The following is a 15,613-nucleotide window of genomic DNA, read 5'->3' on the forward strand; positions in this document are numbered from 1 at the left end:
AGGCAGCATTCATCCCTCTGCCTCGGTCCCCCGCGCAGCTGTCCTGGCTCTCTGTGGGTGATAACGGCTTGGATTCCGCCCTTCCCTCCGGGCCAGGGCAGACTGCAGCCCAATGTTATTAAAAAATGAGTAGGAAAAAAGTCAGGAAAGAGGCGAGGCAGTAAACCAACGCACTGCAACAACAGCTGAGTATGGTATATCACACTTCACGTTTTTTTCTCTCAAATCCCAACCATTTCATAAGAGTAGACCCCACAGGGGATGAAGTCTTCACCGCAGAGCAGACAGGCTGCTGAAACCAGGGAATGGCTGAGGGAGCACAGAATGAACAGTTTGGGAATATTTTCTGTAGCACAGAGTGTCCTGGCTGGATACAAAGCCTGAACTATTCCACCGGGGGTGTGACACTCAGGACTGGCTATCACAGCTCCAAATGCCCCTCTAGGACACAGCAGTGGGACTGGGCTGCAAAAATCCCCCTTGGTGTATCCCTTTTGGTGCAGTTCTCGACAGTGATACCCAGCAGAGAGGGTACAGTTCTGCCTATGGCTGAGGAGCGCTCACAAGCCAGCAATGGGAAGTCCATATGGCTCCTGTTGCCCTATGCTCTGGGCCCTGACTATTCTCCCTTTTAGGCAGCAGGAGGGCCACGATGTTCCTGCAGGGTCCAGCAGAGGCACGAAGAGGAAAGGAATAAATCAACTGCATCCAGCCACTGCATAACAAAATATTTAATGTACCTTGTCTTAAAGGTAGGCACACACTGTGCGTGCTGTGCTCAGATGCTTTCAGGAAACAGCAGCTGCCAAAGACCCACTCTGGCAACACAGCAAAACGCCACTGTTACAGTTTCTACAACACAAGAGAACCTTAACTCCAAATTAAATACTATCTATTCCAGTCCCGACTGTAAAACATTCATTTCTTGTCAAAAATAATGCTGTGCAACTCTGGATGAGTATCCTGAGAGTGGGACTGTCCTAGGAACTCGGTGAGCAAGCCAGCACTGCAGGAATCAGCATGTTCCTCACAGATCTTGTGCGTCCGAGGCCAGCTCAGTGCCGTGGTGGAGCTGCAAAAGACTGGGGCATAACTGCTCACCAACGCTCTGCCTGCTAAGGGGCTTTTGGACATTCTCATGGTAAAAGGTACTAGAAGAAAACAAACGCAACTGCTGAGCAGCTTGTGAGGTGAACTGCAGTCAAATCCCTGGTGATAGGATTAGCTTGAAAAGAAATCCCAAGGGCCAAAATCAGCCAAGTCTTACAGTGAGGCATTTGCCATGTTGAGTCACTTCACACTGAACAGGAGTGCACAGCTTCCAAGAGCATATCTGTCCTAGCACCTCGAAGAACAAGGTGACCACAGATCTCTCCCATCTCCTGCTCCTCTAATTCTAAGAGATTTAGCTTCTAACAGCATGTGTTTTGCCAAAGCAGCTTGAGAAATAAGACCTGTCCTCCTAGTGCTTCATTCAGCCTCAATCCCACAGAGAAATCAACATTCCTCTTATAGAGCGTTCCCCAGCAAAAGTGTACATGAGAAATCTATGAGGACAGATGCTGCTGATCAGAGGTGAAGAAGTGATTGTTGGATGCAGCTCCTAATATTGTAAAGGTTGTCATATATCTTTCTCCCTCTCACTGGAAGCCCAGATGCCTTTATGGGCCTGTAATATTTGTGACTCACAGCCTAAAGGCCTCCGACCAGGGAGTGTCTCTCCCACAGCCTGGGCCAGACAGGTACAATTTAAACTCTGGCTTTGCCATCTGCTGGGTGGAGGCAAGCTCAGTTAACACAGAGTGGAGGAAAAAACAACCCCAGAGAGGAAAAAGTGCTCCATACTCTCCAGTGCTGCCCTCTCTGTGGAGCAGCCCATACCAGCATCACCTCAAGCCCCACAGCACCCCCGAGGAACATCATCTTAACAGAGTACAGATCTTCCTGCTCTTTCCTGCAGCTGAGTTCCCAACCAGTTTCCCCCTATTTTGTGCAGTTTAACAGCAGCTCTTTGACAAAAAATGGAAAACAAGTCTTGCAATGTTTAGACAGGACGGATGAGTCCCCATTTCCTAAGGAAGCCTAGGTCTGCACTGAATATTTTCTGCTCTGGCCTGTCCCTGCTAACCATGACAGCATTCCTCTCACAAGCAACAAAAGACAGTAACAAAGCCAACCCGTTTGTGTCTGTTTTGAAAAGAGACATTTCTCTCCCTCAGAAGGATGTCATGAGGCTGAGTTCATTACTCCTTATGATGTCTTTCCAAGAATAACAGGTGAACAATAAACAAAGGCTAAACATTGTTAAGAAGATTCTGAGGAATCTCAGAAGAGCCTGAATAACACAGGAAAATGACAATAGGATTGAGGCACTTAGAGAAACTCCGTATTTCCTGCATTTTCTGCTCTAAACAAAATGGCCATTTTTAAAGTATATGCAGCTCTCTCTTCCTCTTTAAGACTCACATATTGGCCTCCTTCCTGACACTGACACTGTTCAATGAACTTAATTTTATGCAGCTCTGTCACCTGCAGGCCACTTTGTACTCCAAGATCTCAAATCCATAGCAGACATTCATGAAGTTATTCAGCCTGGGCTTGCAAGGAATTTCTCCAGATACCTCAGCCACCAGTGAAACAGCTGTTTTTTAAAAACAGCCTCTCACAATAGCTCAGGATAAGTGAGCAATGCTTATACGCTCAAAACTGCCAGGAGAAGTTTCGTCAATGGAATGGAATTGGTCATGCTGGAATCTGGCCAGACCATTTGGGATTAATACCCTGAATACTGCAAAAGAACTGGGAAAAGCTCTGTGTTAAAAACCATCAAACCATCCTCCAAATAACTGCAGTGCTTTGCCTTATCCACCCCTTGCAGATGACTAGTGTGCTTTTCTATGGCAGGGCTAGGAACTCTGCCTTCCACACAGCCCAGCCACACCCTGCTAGGCTTGAAAAAACACAGAAAAGAGAAGGAAGAAAGTAATTTTCCTCTTCTCCACTGTTACGTAAATCAGAGTTGTTGGTAGGTTGTTTTGTTGGTTTTTTTAACCACTCACAAAACCTTTGAAACTCCAGAAAAACACTTTCCCATCTCTAATTCAATCATCCATGTGAAACACCATGCTCAGCCAACCAATTCCCATTTGATGTTCATTCCTTTCACTTCAGCAAATCTTGTCAGAACATTTCCATCTGCTAGCACCAGTGCAGGACTGAGGTTCTGAAATATTTTGAGACCACTACAGAAATACAGAAACACATTCAGAGGTGCTGTTAAATAAATAATGATTTAAAAAATTACTAGTTTCCACAGGACTTTCCCTTCATTATTCCAGCTTAGAATAATTATTTCTTAACTCTATACTGCATTTGTTTACTCACTGCTTTGAAGCAAAGCACCCTGAAGTAAGAATTTAGTTTGTGTGTCAAGAATCCCCTCAGAGTGGGGCTCTTAATATGAAAGTTTTCTTGTAAAAAGTGTGAGTGAGGCATTGCAAATCCCTAAGAGATGTATGGCCAGACACCTAGGAAGAGAAAAGGGAATTCAGCATACAATCAAGTTCACTGGAGTTAAAGGAAAAACAAGTCTGATACAGCATGATCAGAGAAGACGCTGTGTTTAAGATGACAGAGAATGCTCAGCTAGCAAGTGGTGACCAAGAAGCAGCAGCTGGCAGCAAAGGAAAGGAAAACTGAGGGTCTGTGTGCTAACGTGGCTTTACGTGACTTTACACCAGCAGGACAGAGCGACCTGAGCAACACCGAGACAAGAGTCTGGTGCAAACAGCAGGCACGGAGCAAAGAAATAAAGCTGTGCAGATGCAGTGCTAGGAAGTGGTGTCTGGTTGGTTAAGCAGCCCTAGGCTGGGCCAGAATCCCCTCTCTGGGATCCAGGGTGAGCTCAGAGATTCACCCACTTTATTGGGTGCCTTTCCAGAGCACAGGAATTGCTAGGGAGTGGTCTGTTTGTTCCCCCTCTCACCACTAAGTGCACTGATATGAGAGGAGACAGAAGGAAAGCGCTCTGTTGAACGGCTCCCAGCCAAGTAGTTCAGTGTCTCCAGCAGAACTGCAGTTGCCTTCTCCTTCTGCTTGGTCCCAGGAGGTGATTCCCCAGAGGATGGTGGAGCTCTGGGAGCCCTGACATTTCCAACATGCTTGTGACAGAGCAAGGCCATCAGTCTCCCCTCCTGAGGAGAACAGCAGGCAGCCACACACGTCCCTTTCAGCCTTCCTTCCTCTTTGTGCTCTCAGAGCCCCTCATGGTGCACAGGAGGCTGCAGAACAGCTCGTACCAAAAGAAGATGAGGCCGGAGGAGCAGGCAGCCTTCAGCAAGCTGGGAGAGAGGCCCTTGAAGAACCCACCTGGGCCCTCCTCATGCATAATCTGCCTCACACAGTCCAGGAAACCCCCATACGTCCGTACCTGGGAGAGAAATGGCAACAAGGTTAAACAAGAAAACTTCAGGACGACTGGAAAAAAAACCACAAAGATCCCCAAACTATACCCAGAAACATCATCTTGACATGGAGCCTGGAGATGCCTTTCTGGATAATATAATAACTGAAACTTTCAGAGAGAGTGTAGAGAGGGCAGGAGAGAGGAAATGTAGACATACAGCATCAGCAATGGTTTATGGACATCATTCATTGAATGGCTGTAAAACCTCTGCATGCAACAACAGCCTGACTTTAAATTTATGGCAGAGGTTTGTGAAGTCATTATTTCAGATTGCACAGCTGCTGTTTTCTATCCCCCTCACTGTCTAAAAAGGAAAAAATGTTGAGTTTTCTGACAGAAAGCAAACACAGCTACAATACTTAGAAGTTTCCAAATTAGCTGTCTGCATGTTGTCATGTTACACTGTGAAGTTTTAATATCTTGTGACACATCAATGCTAAGAACAAATTCTGTATCTTACTGCAAGAGGAAAAGCATCCAATGCAATGGGCTGAGACATCAAAATCCTATTCCAGAGTTTCTTAGGGTACAGACTGATTTCCTTCTCAGATCCCGGGAATTTTAAGGAAAATAGAAAATTTTCACATTTCATGGAAAAAAAAGAGAAAGTTCCTTGAAAGATCTATATTTGTCTTCAAGTGTATTTCAAGGTGGTAACAATGGTGCTAAGAAACACCAGAGTATTTTATTTGTTTTGAATTTCAGGCAATTCTCATACATAAAACACATGTTGAACACTTGGGGCCTATTTCTTGTGTCAAAATATTAATTGCAGAAGAGGAGCCTGACAGTCAGGTGACCCCAGCACAGAGCCAGTGTCATCCTCTGCTAGTAATTTGGTTCTAAATCAGAAAAACCAAACTGCAACTAGAAAAGTAAAGTGAATCAAAAGCCCTTTGCATGCCTGACTCATCCCCAGCTCCAAGACACAGCTGATGGGGAGGGATTGCAAGCCAGAGCAAAGATATGTGGGACAGGTCCCTCCTGGGACCTATCATAAAACAAACCCAGTAAGTTCATGTATAAATTCACATTATTAAATGAGACCAGTGCTCACTGGGAGCTCCCAACCCAAACATGAACTCAACAAGTACCACTGGTGGATTGTCACTGCATTCCAGTGCACTATTCTAGCCCATACTCAGGAAAATCCACCACTTCCAGCATTTCTCACCTGCCCAAAGGCTGCCCGAGCATGCTCAAAGCCACCCACTTGCAGTCGCTTTTTGACCAAATCCAAAGGGTATGTGAGGCTTTTGCTGACCACTCCAGCACAGCTGCCACAGACAAGGTTTCTAATGCTGGCTGAGAAGGGAGGAAATATAATAGGAAGGACAAAAAGAGCATTATCAGGGAATTCTGATTAAAGATCATAAGAGGTAAGTTAAAAATCACTTTTCACAAGAAGTAAGGTCAAAAAAGTCCTTTGAAGTTGCATCACCCCTTCTGCAAGAGTTTCAGCCAAAGAATCTCAAGCTGTATATTTTCAATCTTGCAATGTCTGTTGGAATCAGAGGACCAGCTCCTCTTGGTCTATTACACTGACTTATGGTTTTGATCTGCTCAAAAAACCCCAATCCCCAGCCACCAGACAACTTGCTCCAGTGGATGAAAGTTTTCATGCCCTCCCAGTAAAAGCAAGGTCACTGGAAATCTTGCACCCCTGACTGCTCAGGCTGATGTACTGGATTGGAATGTCTCAAGCTGACACTGCCTGATGATTTCAGAGGCTTGTGGGAAGTGAGTTCTGTATTAGACTTTTTCCTGACAAACATGAGGTCCTAGCACAAAACCACCATCAGCCTCTGCCACCTAAAATTAAATATGCACACATGATACTGAAAAGTCTAGTTCCTCTGCTGAAGAAATTCCATTGAGGAACAAAGTCATGCTGCTGCTGCATCCCTCTTGCTCAAGGAGGCACAGGTATCTGGAACTGCCAAGGTGGCAGGTTGCATCAGGATAAGGTTCTCTTACAATGGAGCTAGAAATCAACATAAAAATATCAAATCAAGAGCCTGGCAGCTTTAAATTAGAGTAAATGAATCCTCTTCCCTAACAGCTGTACTGGAATCTGCAGGCAGATTTACTACAGAAATCCAAGAGTCCTGTCCCCACAGCACTAATGAAACAGAAAGATTATGGCAGCACTGTCTTCCCACACTATCAGTACTGTGACATGTTAAAGAAAGAGCACCCTGGCCTGTGATACTTCACTTTCCCATCCACCCACTTCCATCACAGTTATTGCACAACAGGAGCTGCTTGTAAACTCTGCTGGACTTAATTTGGCATTTCCCTGCAGGGGTAAAAATGAGAGTTGGGAAATAAGAGAGACTTTTCAGATGTTGCATCAAAAAATGTGAAAGGACTAACAGAGCTTACATCAGTCACCCAAACTAGCATTCATCTTCTTCTTTCTCTCCTGACTGCAACCATCACTGTCCCAGGTTCTTACCTCCATTCTTGGCTTCAGCTGGAATCACCCATTTGGAAAACTGCTGCAGGATGTTGTAGAAGAAGAACTGGAGACCAGCGTATGGGAAGATAGCAATGAGTGTGGGGGTCAAACCTCTGTAGAAAGTCCGAGGCCCTTCTGTCTGGTACATGGTCACCACTGCATGGCGAAGGCTGAGGTAAATCTGTACAACAAGGAAGAGGCTGAGTGACTTTCCAGTGAGTTTAAAAACAGCCAACCGAAGGTCAGGTCATTTCCCAGTAATGGGTATAGCAATTCCCCACTGCCCAAAATACAACCGACTGTCTTCAGCACAAAGTGACGAGCAAGGTGATTTTCCACACCCTCACAGCATTCTCTGCTAGGCCCTTCTGACTTAAAAGAAACAAGGCATGGAGCTGAGTCCTGAGACCACCTGCATCACAGATATGATTATTTTTCTTTTAACAGCTCTTAACTCCTGCAACACAATTCATATAATACATACTGTAATTCTACTGCAGGCTAAATACAGAAATGGCTCTGATAGAAATCTATCCCATTATTACAGACCTAGTTAGTGCAGAGACCAATTCTCATGTAAAGAACATGAAGCACAGGTGAAAGGTGACTAGTTTCAAGTATCATCCTCACCATTATCTAAACATGACTCTCTGCATGTGGAAAGCTTCAAAAATGCAATGTTCAACAGTCTGGGGAGCAGGTTCTATAAAAAGCCAACAGCCAAAGCAAAAAACTGAGAGTTATCCTGTTAAGGGCAGTTTCTCCTTTCTGCATCAGAAGCACCAAAACACAATTAGGAAAGCTGTGTCAACAGCACAAAGGATAACTTGGCAACAGTGCAAACACTGGCCCTAACAGCACCTGCTCCTTCATTGTAACCCACAATGCTGTATGTGCTTTCAAATCTCCTGTATCTTCAGACCTGTGGAATATTGCTGCTGCTATGGATGTCAACATGGAATGCTAAGCCTCACCTTTGGCTCACCCTGGGCAGCAAAGCGGGTGCGCAGTGTGTCCACAGGCTGTACGGCAACCGAGGCGGTGCAGGCAGCCAGGCCTCCGCACACCAGGTGCACAAAGGAGTCACGGGCTTTGAAGGAGGTGACGTTGTGCATCAGTTCCGTCAGGCTCTCGAACGTCATGAACTTGGAGAAACAAAAGTGAAGCTGATCCTTATGACTCACACAGGTTTCCCACTCCTCTCTCATTTCACCAACAGCTCCACCCCTCCCCGCTTGTTACCACCTTCTACACTAATCAGCCCAGGGAATGCTTGGGATACTCTGGTGTCCAACACTTCTGCTAATTCTTGCATTTAGAATAATGAAAAACTCATTTTAATGTTCTGTGGCTCCAGAAGAGTGCTATGTCACAGATGTGCTTTCCTTTACCCTTTCAGCCACTGCTCCTAAAGCTGTTACTAATGTTTACAAATTAAGCATTACAGTTTACAAATTAAGCATTACAGTGCTGTGTAAAACACCTTCATCAGCTTCACTGATTTTTTCCAAACAAGCCCTTAAGGTGACAGCATGACTAGAAGCAAAAAACTGCCGAGGCTTGGGGCATGAGTAGCTAAGCCAAATGTCAGGAGTAGAGAGGGCTTATCTATGATACCAGATACAGACAGAGCTCAGTTTGCTCTCACTCCGCTCCAGTCTATTCAGCCAGCTCAGGAATATTAACTTAGGAATTATTCAGCAGCTTTGTACAGCTATACAACCTTTCTACTCCTGAACACAGACAGTCTGAGAGCAGAGCAGTGTCCAGTGTACACACAGTGTGCCCACGTGATGCCTGGTGCCCTCACCTGAACAGCTCCGAAGCCAACAGAAAGGAACTGAGCAGGAACATGGCCCTTCCAGAAGGCTGTCAAGCCCTCCTCCCGGAAGATGCGCTGCACAGCTTGCAGGATGCCGTGGTACTTGGCTGCGGGGTTTCTGGAGGACAGCTGCTCGATCTGGAGCTGGAGGAAAGGGGAGAAAATATTTTCAGTTTCACCCCTCAACACTGGTTCAAGTGTCCAGTTCAGGAATTCATAACCCTGTCAGCCAACCAATGTTAAGGGATGACATTCTGTCTTCCCACAGAACCACATTCAGATCTGACTGGGATGTTATTTATGAAGGGCTCTAAAAGAATAAAAATGTGCACAAACACAAAGATAAGCAGGAGGAACGATGGTGAAATTCAGTCAGAGAGTGTAAGTCATTCACAAAAACAGAAGGAGAACGAACCCTGAGAAACACGAGATTCCATCCTCACACAAGCTAAGTTGTATAAATAGAAGCGGTGGACACAGGATAGCCCTACTTCCTTGCATAACCTGTACATAACGTAGGTGAGGCCTGACGAGGGATTTAGTGCTCTCTGGTTGCACAGGTGACCTGTTCACCCAGGACAGGATCAGCTCTGCTGCCTGACAGGCTCTTTCATCCCGGCCTCCGGGCACGCCGCGAGTGAGGTACCTGAAAGCGGATCTTGAGGACGTCCAAGGGGCTGACAAGGACCCGAGTGACCAAGCCAGACGCTGATCCCGCTGCAGCCGCTTCCACCGTGGACACGCACCTGCCTTCGGGGTCGTAACCCACCATGCCTACCGGCCGTCCCCAGCCTGGGCAGGGGCACAGGAACAGTGAGCCCCGCCCACGCCGAGCCCCACCTCACAGTCCCCTCACACCAAGGCCCACAGCTCCCTTCTCACCCCAAACTCCCTTCTCACCCCACGGGATACACAGATGCCCTTCTGCATCACTCCCTGTGCCCCGCAGCTCCCAGCCCCGCCAGTGGGAGCCACCAGCGAGGGGTCCGAGCCGACCCCGATGGCACCGGGGCTGTCCGGCCCTGGGCCGACTCCCGCCTCGCCGCCTCACCCGCTGCCGCCGGCTCCGCACTGCGCCTGCGCGCCGCGGGGGCCGCTGGGAAACGCAGTCCCGGGAAAGGCGCCCACGTCCGCAACCCGCGCGGGATGCGGCGCTCCCAGCACCATGGATCGGTGGAGCTGGACAAGCCCTGAGAGCACGGAGTCCAACCTGGAGCCAAGAGCACCTTGTCAGCCAGACCATGGCACTGAGGGCCACATCCAGTCCTTCCTCAGACATCCCCAGGGACAGTGACAATTCCCTGGGCTGCCCGTTCCAGTGTCTAATCACCCTTTCCATGAAGAAATTCTTCCAGATGTCCAACTTATAGCTCCCCTGGTGCAGCTTAAGATTATGTCCTGTCACTTTTCACCTGGGAGAAGAGCCTGACTCCCACCCGGCTGCATCCTCTTATCAGGGAGCTGTAGAGAGCAAAAAGGTAATGCCTGGACCTTCCCTTCTCCAGGTTAAACAAAGCCAGCTCCCTTAGCCCTGCCCCATCACACTTGTGATCCAGACTCCTCCCCAGCTCTGCTGCCCTTCTCAGGTCCCACTTGCCAGGGCTGTGAGAGGGGAAGGTCAGCACTGCTCCCACGGCCTCCTCCAGCTAACACAAGCATAGACCAACAAACCTTGTCTCAATAAAGCACAGGGGAAGAGAGATTTTTCTAAGCAACCCAGTGTACAGTAAAACACCACTTTGAGCAACATGTTCTGCTACAGCATTACAAAAAAAGCCAAGAGCTTCAAATCACACCGTGAATTTTCCATACTGACTTCTGGCACAAAAAAAAAAAAAAAAAAAGAAAAATAAAGAACTAATTGTAGAAGTATCCAGGCATTTCCACCTTGACATCATCAGTGTTTAAACATAATAACTAAGGGCAACCACTGAAATCTCCCATGTAGGCCTTTTCCTATTCTCTGTTAACATTGACTACACCATTCAGGCTCACAGGTACTTTCTGACCATTAGCAAAGGCTGAGGAGAAGCTGCAGAGAGCTGCCCACACACCTCGTTAGCCCAACAGAGCCGTTCTTCTTTAGGTAACAGAAGTGAAAGCAATCTGCAGGGTCCTGATGGAGCAGATCCAAAGCCACAGCAGCCTGAGCCTGGCTGCTGTGCTTACAGCAGCCCGACACCACCACCCCCTTTTAGCAAAAGGCTCCAGAAGTGTCTGAACTACAAGCTCAGTCAGAGCTTGGTCAGTTAACTGAAATAACAGACAGATGCTCAAGTGAAGAATTCAATGTATATTTATTATTCACAGTTAATTACTATCTACCAAATGCTGCTGCAGAGTTAAAGGATTAAGTACATAGGCCTTTTTTTTATTTAAACACAGAAATTTTTTTTAATATATATACACACACAAGACATATGTCTGCAAGGCTGCATGATATACACCAATTCCAAAATAAGGAAACAATCAAATGGTCCAGGTGTAGAATGCCATAGATTCCTTTTCCAATCACTTTACAAAGTGGGAAGAAAGTGAGTGACAGCTAGCAAGGAGAGGGGGAAGAAGTAATACTCTACAGGGTAGCTCTCTCTTTCATTTGCTGGAAAATCAAAGTGTAAGGCAGAGTTCATCTCAGGAGTAAAACTTTTGTAACACTTACTACAAAAAAAGGCACCCTCCAACAAAAGATTGCCCGTGCTGAGGCAGGGCGGGAGGAGATCTCCCTGAAGGTTGGGGTGTGTTGGTGGGGTGAAGGGATCCAGCCAAACGGCCACCAAGGGAAAAACAACGCAACTGAAGATTGGCACAGAGAGCGCTGCGGGCTGATTGCTTTCCTTCTGTCCAATTTAATGTCACACTGCTCTGGTGAGGAGCAAAGGGCCACCAGAAACACCGCGGGGCGCAGGGTGGGGAGAACAGTCATACACAGCCTGCTGTGAACGGGAGCGGGCGGGGAGCTACTTCAACAGGAACACTGACCTGAGGAGGGAGGAGAGACTGGAGAACAGGGATGCCAACTCCACTTCTCAAGAGCAACATGACTGTAAATACTGCCTATCCAGGCCGAGGAGACAGGCTGATCACATGCATCACGTAGAAACATTCACTAAGAGCATAAAGTTTTTTTCAAGCACTATTTCTTGAGGTTTCTCTGCATTATAAAGTCTTCCACCAAAGGAATGTACATTTTGTAGGACATCTCAGGGCTATTATTTCTCAAATTCCCCCCTTAACCCTCCCTCCCGAAAATATTCTCCCTCATTTTCCCTCATCATAACTGTCCCCTTTCTCTTACTTCTTCTGAGGCTCCTGGTTGCAGCTCTCCACCTCTGAGCAGCCTAAGTTGCCACTTGAATGCCTTGATTTAATTTTCCTTGGAACAAGGGAAGTTGAACAGTAAGACAAATCTGAAGATTAAAGCTCCATCTCTGTAGATTTTTCTCAAGTGTCCATTGATAAAACCACCTTCCTTTGCCCCCTTCCCCCAAAGTATTTATTTACACATAGGCAGAAAAAAAATCCTCTGAAAAACTCTGGACTGTCCTTTTAACTTAAAAAATAAAAAAAAGAAAATAAGGGGAAGGCACTATGGAAAAAATTACAGAATGTGCTCAACCGTACACCTTTAAGAAAAAACAAAAAAGCTGTCAGCACAGCATTAATAGACTTCAGTTGTACGTTGGAGTTTCTCAAAGCAGCTCTGTGACTCAAAAGTAAAAAAGAGAACAAAAAGCCACACAACTCTTCTCCCTTCCTCTGTTTGGAAGCCGCTGAGCTTCAGAAGAAAGTGCCAAAGGAGAAGAGACAATAAAAATTAGATTAACATCTCATCTTTCCCAGGCAAGAAATGCTGAATGTTGAAGGCAAAAGCAGAAACTGATGATTTTTGTTTTTTTTTAAAGGCAGGACTGTGGATTTGGTTCTTCTCTCATGTCCCTTCATGTCAAATGAAGACCGTTTGCAGAGAGAGAAAATACCAGCAGAGTTTCTCCCTTTTCCTTTAACTGCATTGGCTAGGACTTTATATGGCATTAAAACTTCATGCACTGATGGACAGAGGAGGAGGGGGAAACAAGAAGAGTTGTGGTGGTGAGACCTTAAGTGATCTTAAAACACTCATTTACAACAAGAGTGAATAAAAGGGGATAACCCAGGAGCAGCTGAGGAAATTTGTTATTTTCATTTTTTCTCTCTCTCTCATTTTTTAATTTTCCTTTTTTTTTCCTTTAAGATAAGTTTTGGTGTGTAAGTTGAACTCTTCCCCCCGCCCCTGAAGTTCCATACTGAGGGAAGGAGGATCACCTCACGGTGACAGGTGACTCTGGTTTTACCGCCGTGTGATTTTTAGGTCACTGGCTGCAGTTAGGCTCTGTATGTGTATTTACTGTTTCTCTGGTTTCCTTAAATAATCTCTAATATTTCTCTCTAGATGTTCCGGTTCACTGGGGTCACGTAGTTGCGTGGGAACATGCCCGTCTGTCCGCGGCACGCTCCCTTCCACCAGTTGGGGTCAGAATTGTCAAGGACTTGGATAAAGTCTCCCCGATGGAAGCCCAGCTCTCCTTCCTCTTGGGGATCAAAATCAAACAGGGCCTGAACGTATGTTGGTTGCTGAAAGGGGAACAAGAAACATACACAGTGAGAATCACCCAAGGCACTCCAGGCACCTGCTCCTGCGGGCAGAAGCTGTCTTACACTGAAGATTACAATAAACATTTGAGCTACTCCCTTTCCCTGCAAGCCAGCTCCCAACAGTTGCAATGAAGTGCTAAAACACTAATGGACAGGCTATAGAACACCTCAGAAAAAGGTCAAGTTTCTGTGAAAGAGCTGAAATAGAGCAGATGATTCTGATATTTTTCCAGTATTTTTCACTCTTTGTGGCCTATTGTAAGTCTGTGTTCTACAGCAATACAATAATATTGCTGTTTACTTGTCCTGTTTTCATAATTGACAGCAAAAATATTATTGATCTACACAAAGTTCCCCCTAAAAACTGGATGTTGACATTTTACAGATTTCCTTAACTCTTCTGTCACAGAACATTTTGCCTGGTCAGCAAGTCTTCCTTTTTGATGGAAAAGCTAACAGTTAATTTAAAATACATTTGCAGTCTTAAAATCCTGAGGCCAGGAAGTTTTCTTCATGCTTGTCCTTTTCAGCCAGCTGTTTTCTCACCCTCTGTTTATCCCTGACCTGACAGTGCAGAGCCAAACTGTGACAAAGTTGCCAGTGGCACCTGGACAGCAGCACAAATGCCACACCCTTGTCTTCAGGCTAGAACCAGAATGCTGTTCAAGGAAGCAAAAGCATTAAGCCGGAACTGACAAAACAAGCAGTTACATGAAATACAACACTCTGATTGACCTGGGAAATGGAACAAAACAAAGAGATATACACAGGCTGCTCTGCTGGCACTTCACAACAGTTTTTGGATTCTCTTCACACTGGCTAGATTCAAACTAGAGATACTCCATATGCTGTAACCACCTCTTCAGGAAAGCCCAGTATCAAAGCCTCACTGAAGGCTGCACTTCTGGCTATGATCAGGTATAAATCAGAACAGAATCACAAAATTGTTTAGGCTGAAGATCTAGAATCAGCAAGTCCAACCATTAACCCAGCACTTCCCTATCCTAACTGTGCCCTATAACGGAAGCAAATCCATTTTTAATTCACAGGAATCAAATTATCTTCCTGCAACAGAATCTATAAACAATAAAGCAAGTCAAACATTCAAGCAGCAACAATAATTTTGCCTCAACTCCAGGGAGACCAGGAGTGCAGGTAGGCTTTGAACAAGAATGCAGCTTATTTACCAGTAATATTTTGACTGCAGGATCTAAAGATACACTTCCACAGGTAAAAAAATCAGTCAGCTTCTTTCTTACTCTAAAATGCAATCCCACTTCAGACTGTGGTTGCAATAGCCTGACCAGGGCACTCTACAGGGGCACTTCTCTCACCTGTGGCACCTGCTCAATGTCCCGGAGAAATATTTGCTGGTTCCTGGAGACAGATGTGGATCTGTGATAATCTACCAGCTCGTTCAAAGAATTGAACTTCACCACCCAAAGGAAATACTTGCCAGCCCCATCTCTAAGCACCTTGAAGTGCTGCACATCATTTCCAAACCTGTGTGGAAAGAATGAAGAACATAAAAGAGCACATTATTAGCCATGGGCAACTCCTTTTGGGATCATCAGCACAGCGTTTGGAACAAGAAGGTGCTTCAGGACACAGTGAAAACTGTCAATGACATTGACAGCACAGATGAAATCCCGTAACTGGAATCTCTCGTACTGCCTGATGTATGTTACATATCCTGTCACCTGTGTTGATGAAGATGATGCAGAATCCCAAGGACAAATGCCAGAGACTTTGAGAGGTCACAGCAACACAGCTGCACCTACATGCTTTCCACTTCACATCCTCAAACACAGAATTGCCAGTCAAACAGCACAAGCACTTTGGCTTAGCTCTTCACACCCAGCAGTTTCACAACTGACTTGAGCCACTCTCAGTCTGTGCTACTCTTGCCATAGTCCTCTGCTTCTCACAGCCCCAGTCCCTCCCTCCCACAGCACCACTGGGTATGTGCAAAAATGCAATGCATAAGCACCAATCCCATTACAGGCAAATTCCTGGGAAAACACTGCCACAGAGAGGGCAGAATTGGCTCCTCTGGCAACCAGAATAGACTTGTGCAAAAGGCTCTCCTATGAAACAGAAGGACCTCTCTGGTCTTTAAAAAAAACCCCAAAACAAAATGTAACAGACAAAACCCCCTCAAACCCCAAAGTGTTCAAAGACGATGCTGCACACATAAACCAGCAACTTCAATTCTGTGTTAACAGACAAA

At 45.9% G+C, this 15,613-nt stretch overlaps 2 protein-coding genes across 4 annotated transcripts in view; both read right to left on the bottom strand.

The window, feature by feature from the left end:
• Nucleotides 1–707: 707 nt before the first annotated feature.
• On the bottom strand, nt 708–9,818 carry SLC25A19 (solute carrier family 25 member 19). 3 transcript variants are annotated; one of them, XM_018919054.3, is made up of 7 exons: nt 9,800–9,818; nt 9,395–9,540; nt 8,737–8,892; nt 7,901–8,071; nt 6,924–7,107; nt 5,640–5,770; nt 708–4,429 (listed from the first exon to the last, which is right to left on the bottom strand). In XM_018919054.3, the coding sequence occupies exons 2-7, from the start codon at nt 9,518–9,520 to the stop codon at nt 4,229–4,231; spliced, it is 969 nt and encodes a 322-aa protein (XP_018774599.2). In that variant the 5' UTR covers nt 9,521–9,540; nt 9,800–9,818; the 3' UTR covers nt 708–4,228. The 3 variants fall into 3 exon arrangements, with proteins under 3 accessions (XP_018774599.2, XP_009092677.2, XP_018774598.2); XM_009094429.4 differs by having other exon boundaries at nt 9,649–9,817; XM_018919053.3 differs by having other exon boundaries at nt 9,631–9,817.
• A 1,208-nt stretch (nt 9,819–11,026) lies between these two features.
• The window catches only part of GRB2 (growth factor receptor bound protein 2), a 50,669-nt gene continuing 46,082 nt past the window's right edge, over nt 11,027–15,613 (bottom strand). Inside the window, exons 5-6 of the mRNA XM_050981398.1 lie at nt 14,718–14,886; nt 11,027–13,362 (exon numbers count right to left, since the gene is read on the bottom strand). Coding sequence (XP_050837355.1) covers nt 13,177–13,362; nt 14,718–14,886 — 355 coding nt within the window. The 3' untranslated portion in view covers nt 11,027–13,176. The remainder of the gene's footprint in view (nt 13,363–14,717; nt 14,887–15,613) is intronic.

Source organism: Serinus canaria, chromosome 18 (assembly GCF_022539315.1).
Source record: "Serinus canaria isolate serCan28SL12 chromosome 18, serCan2020, whole genome shotgun sequence".
In the NCBI taxonomy this organism is placed as follows: Eukaryota; Metazoa; Chordata; class Aves; order Passeriformes; family Fringillidae; genus Serinus; species Serinus canaria.

What these genes read in the sequence shown, in the direction of transcription:
- SLC25A19 (XM_018919054.3), bottom strand. Translation starts at nt 9,520, where the DNA reads ATGGTGGGTTACGACCCCGAAGGCAGGTGCGTGTCCACGGTGGAAGCG. An exon ending in CTGCCCAGGGTGAGCCAAAG is followed by an intron (nt 7,108 to 7,900) that starts GTGAGGCTTAGC and finishes CTTGTTGTACAG; the next exon opens with ATTTACCTCAGCCTTCGCCA. An exon ending in CTCGGGCAGCCTTTGGGCAG is followed by an intron (nt 4,430 to 5,639) that starts GTGAGAAATGCT and finishes TTTCTCTCCCAG; the next exon opens with GTACGGACGTATGGGGGTTT.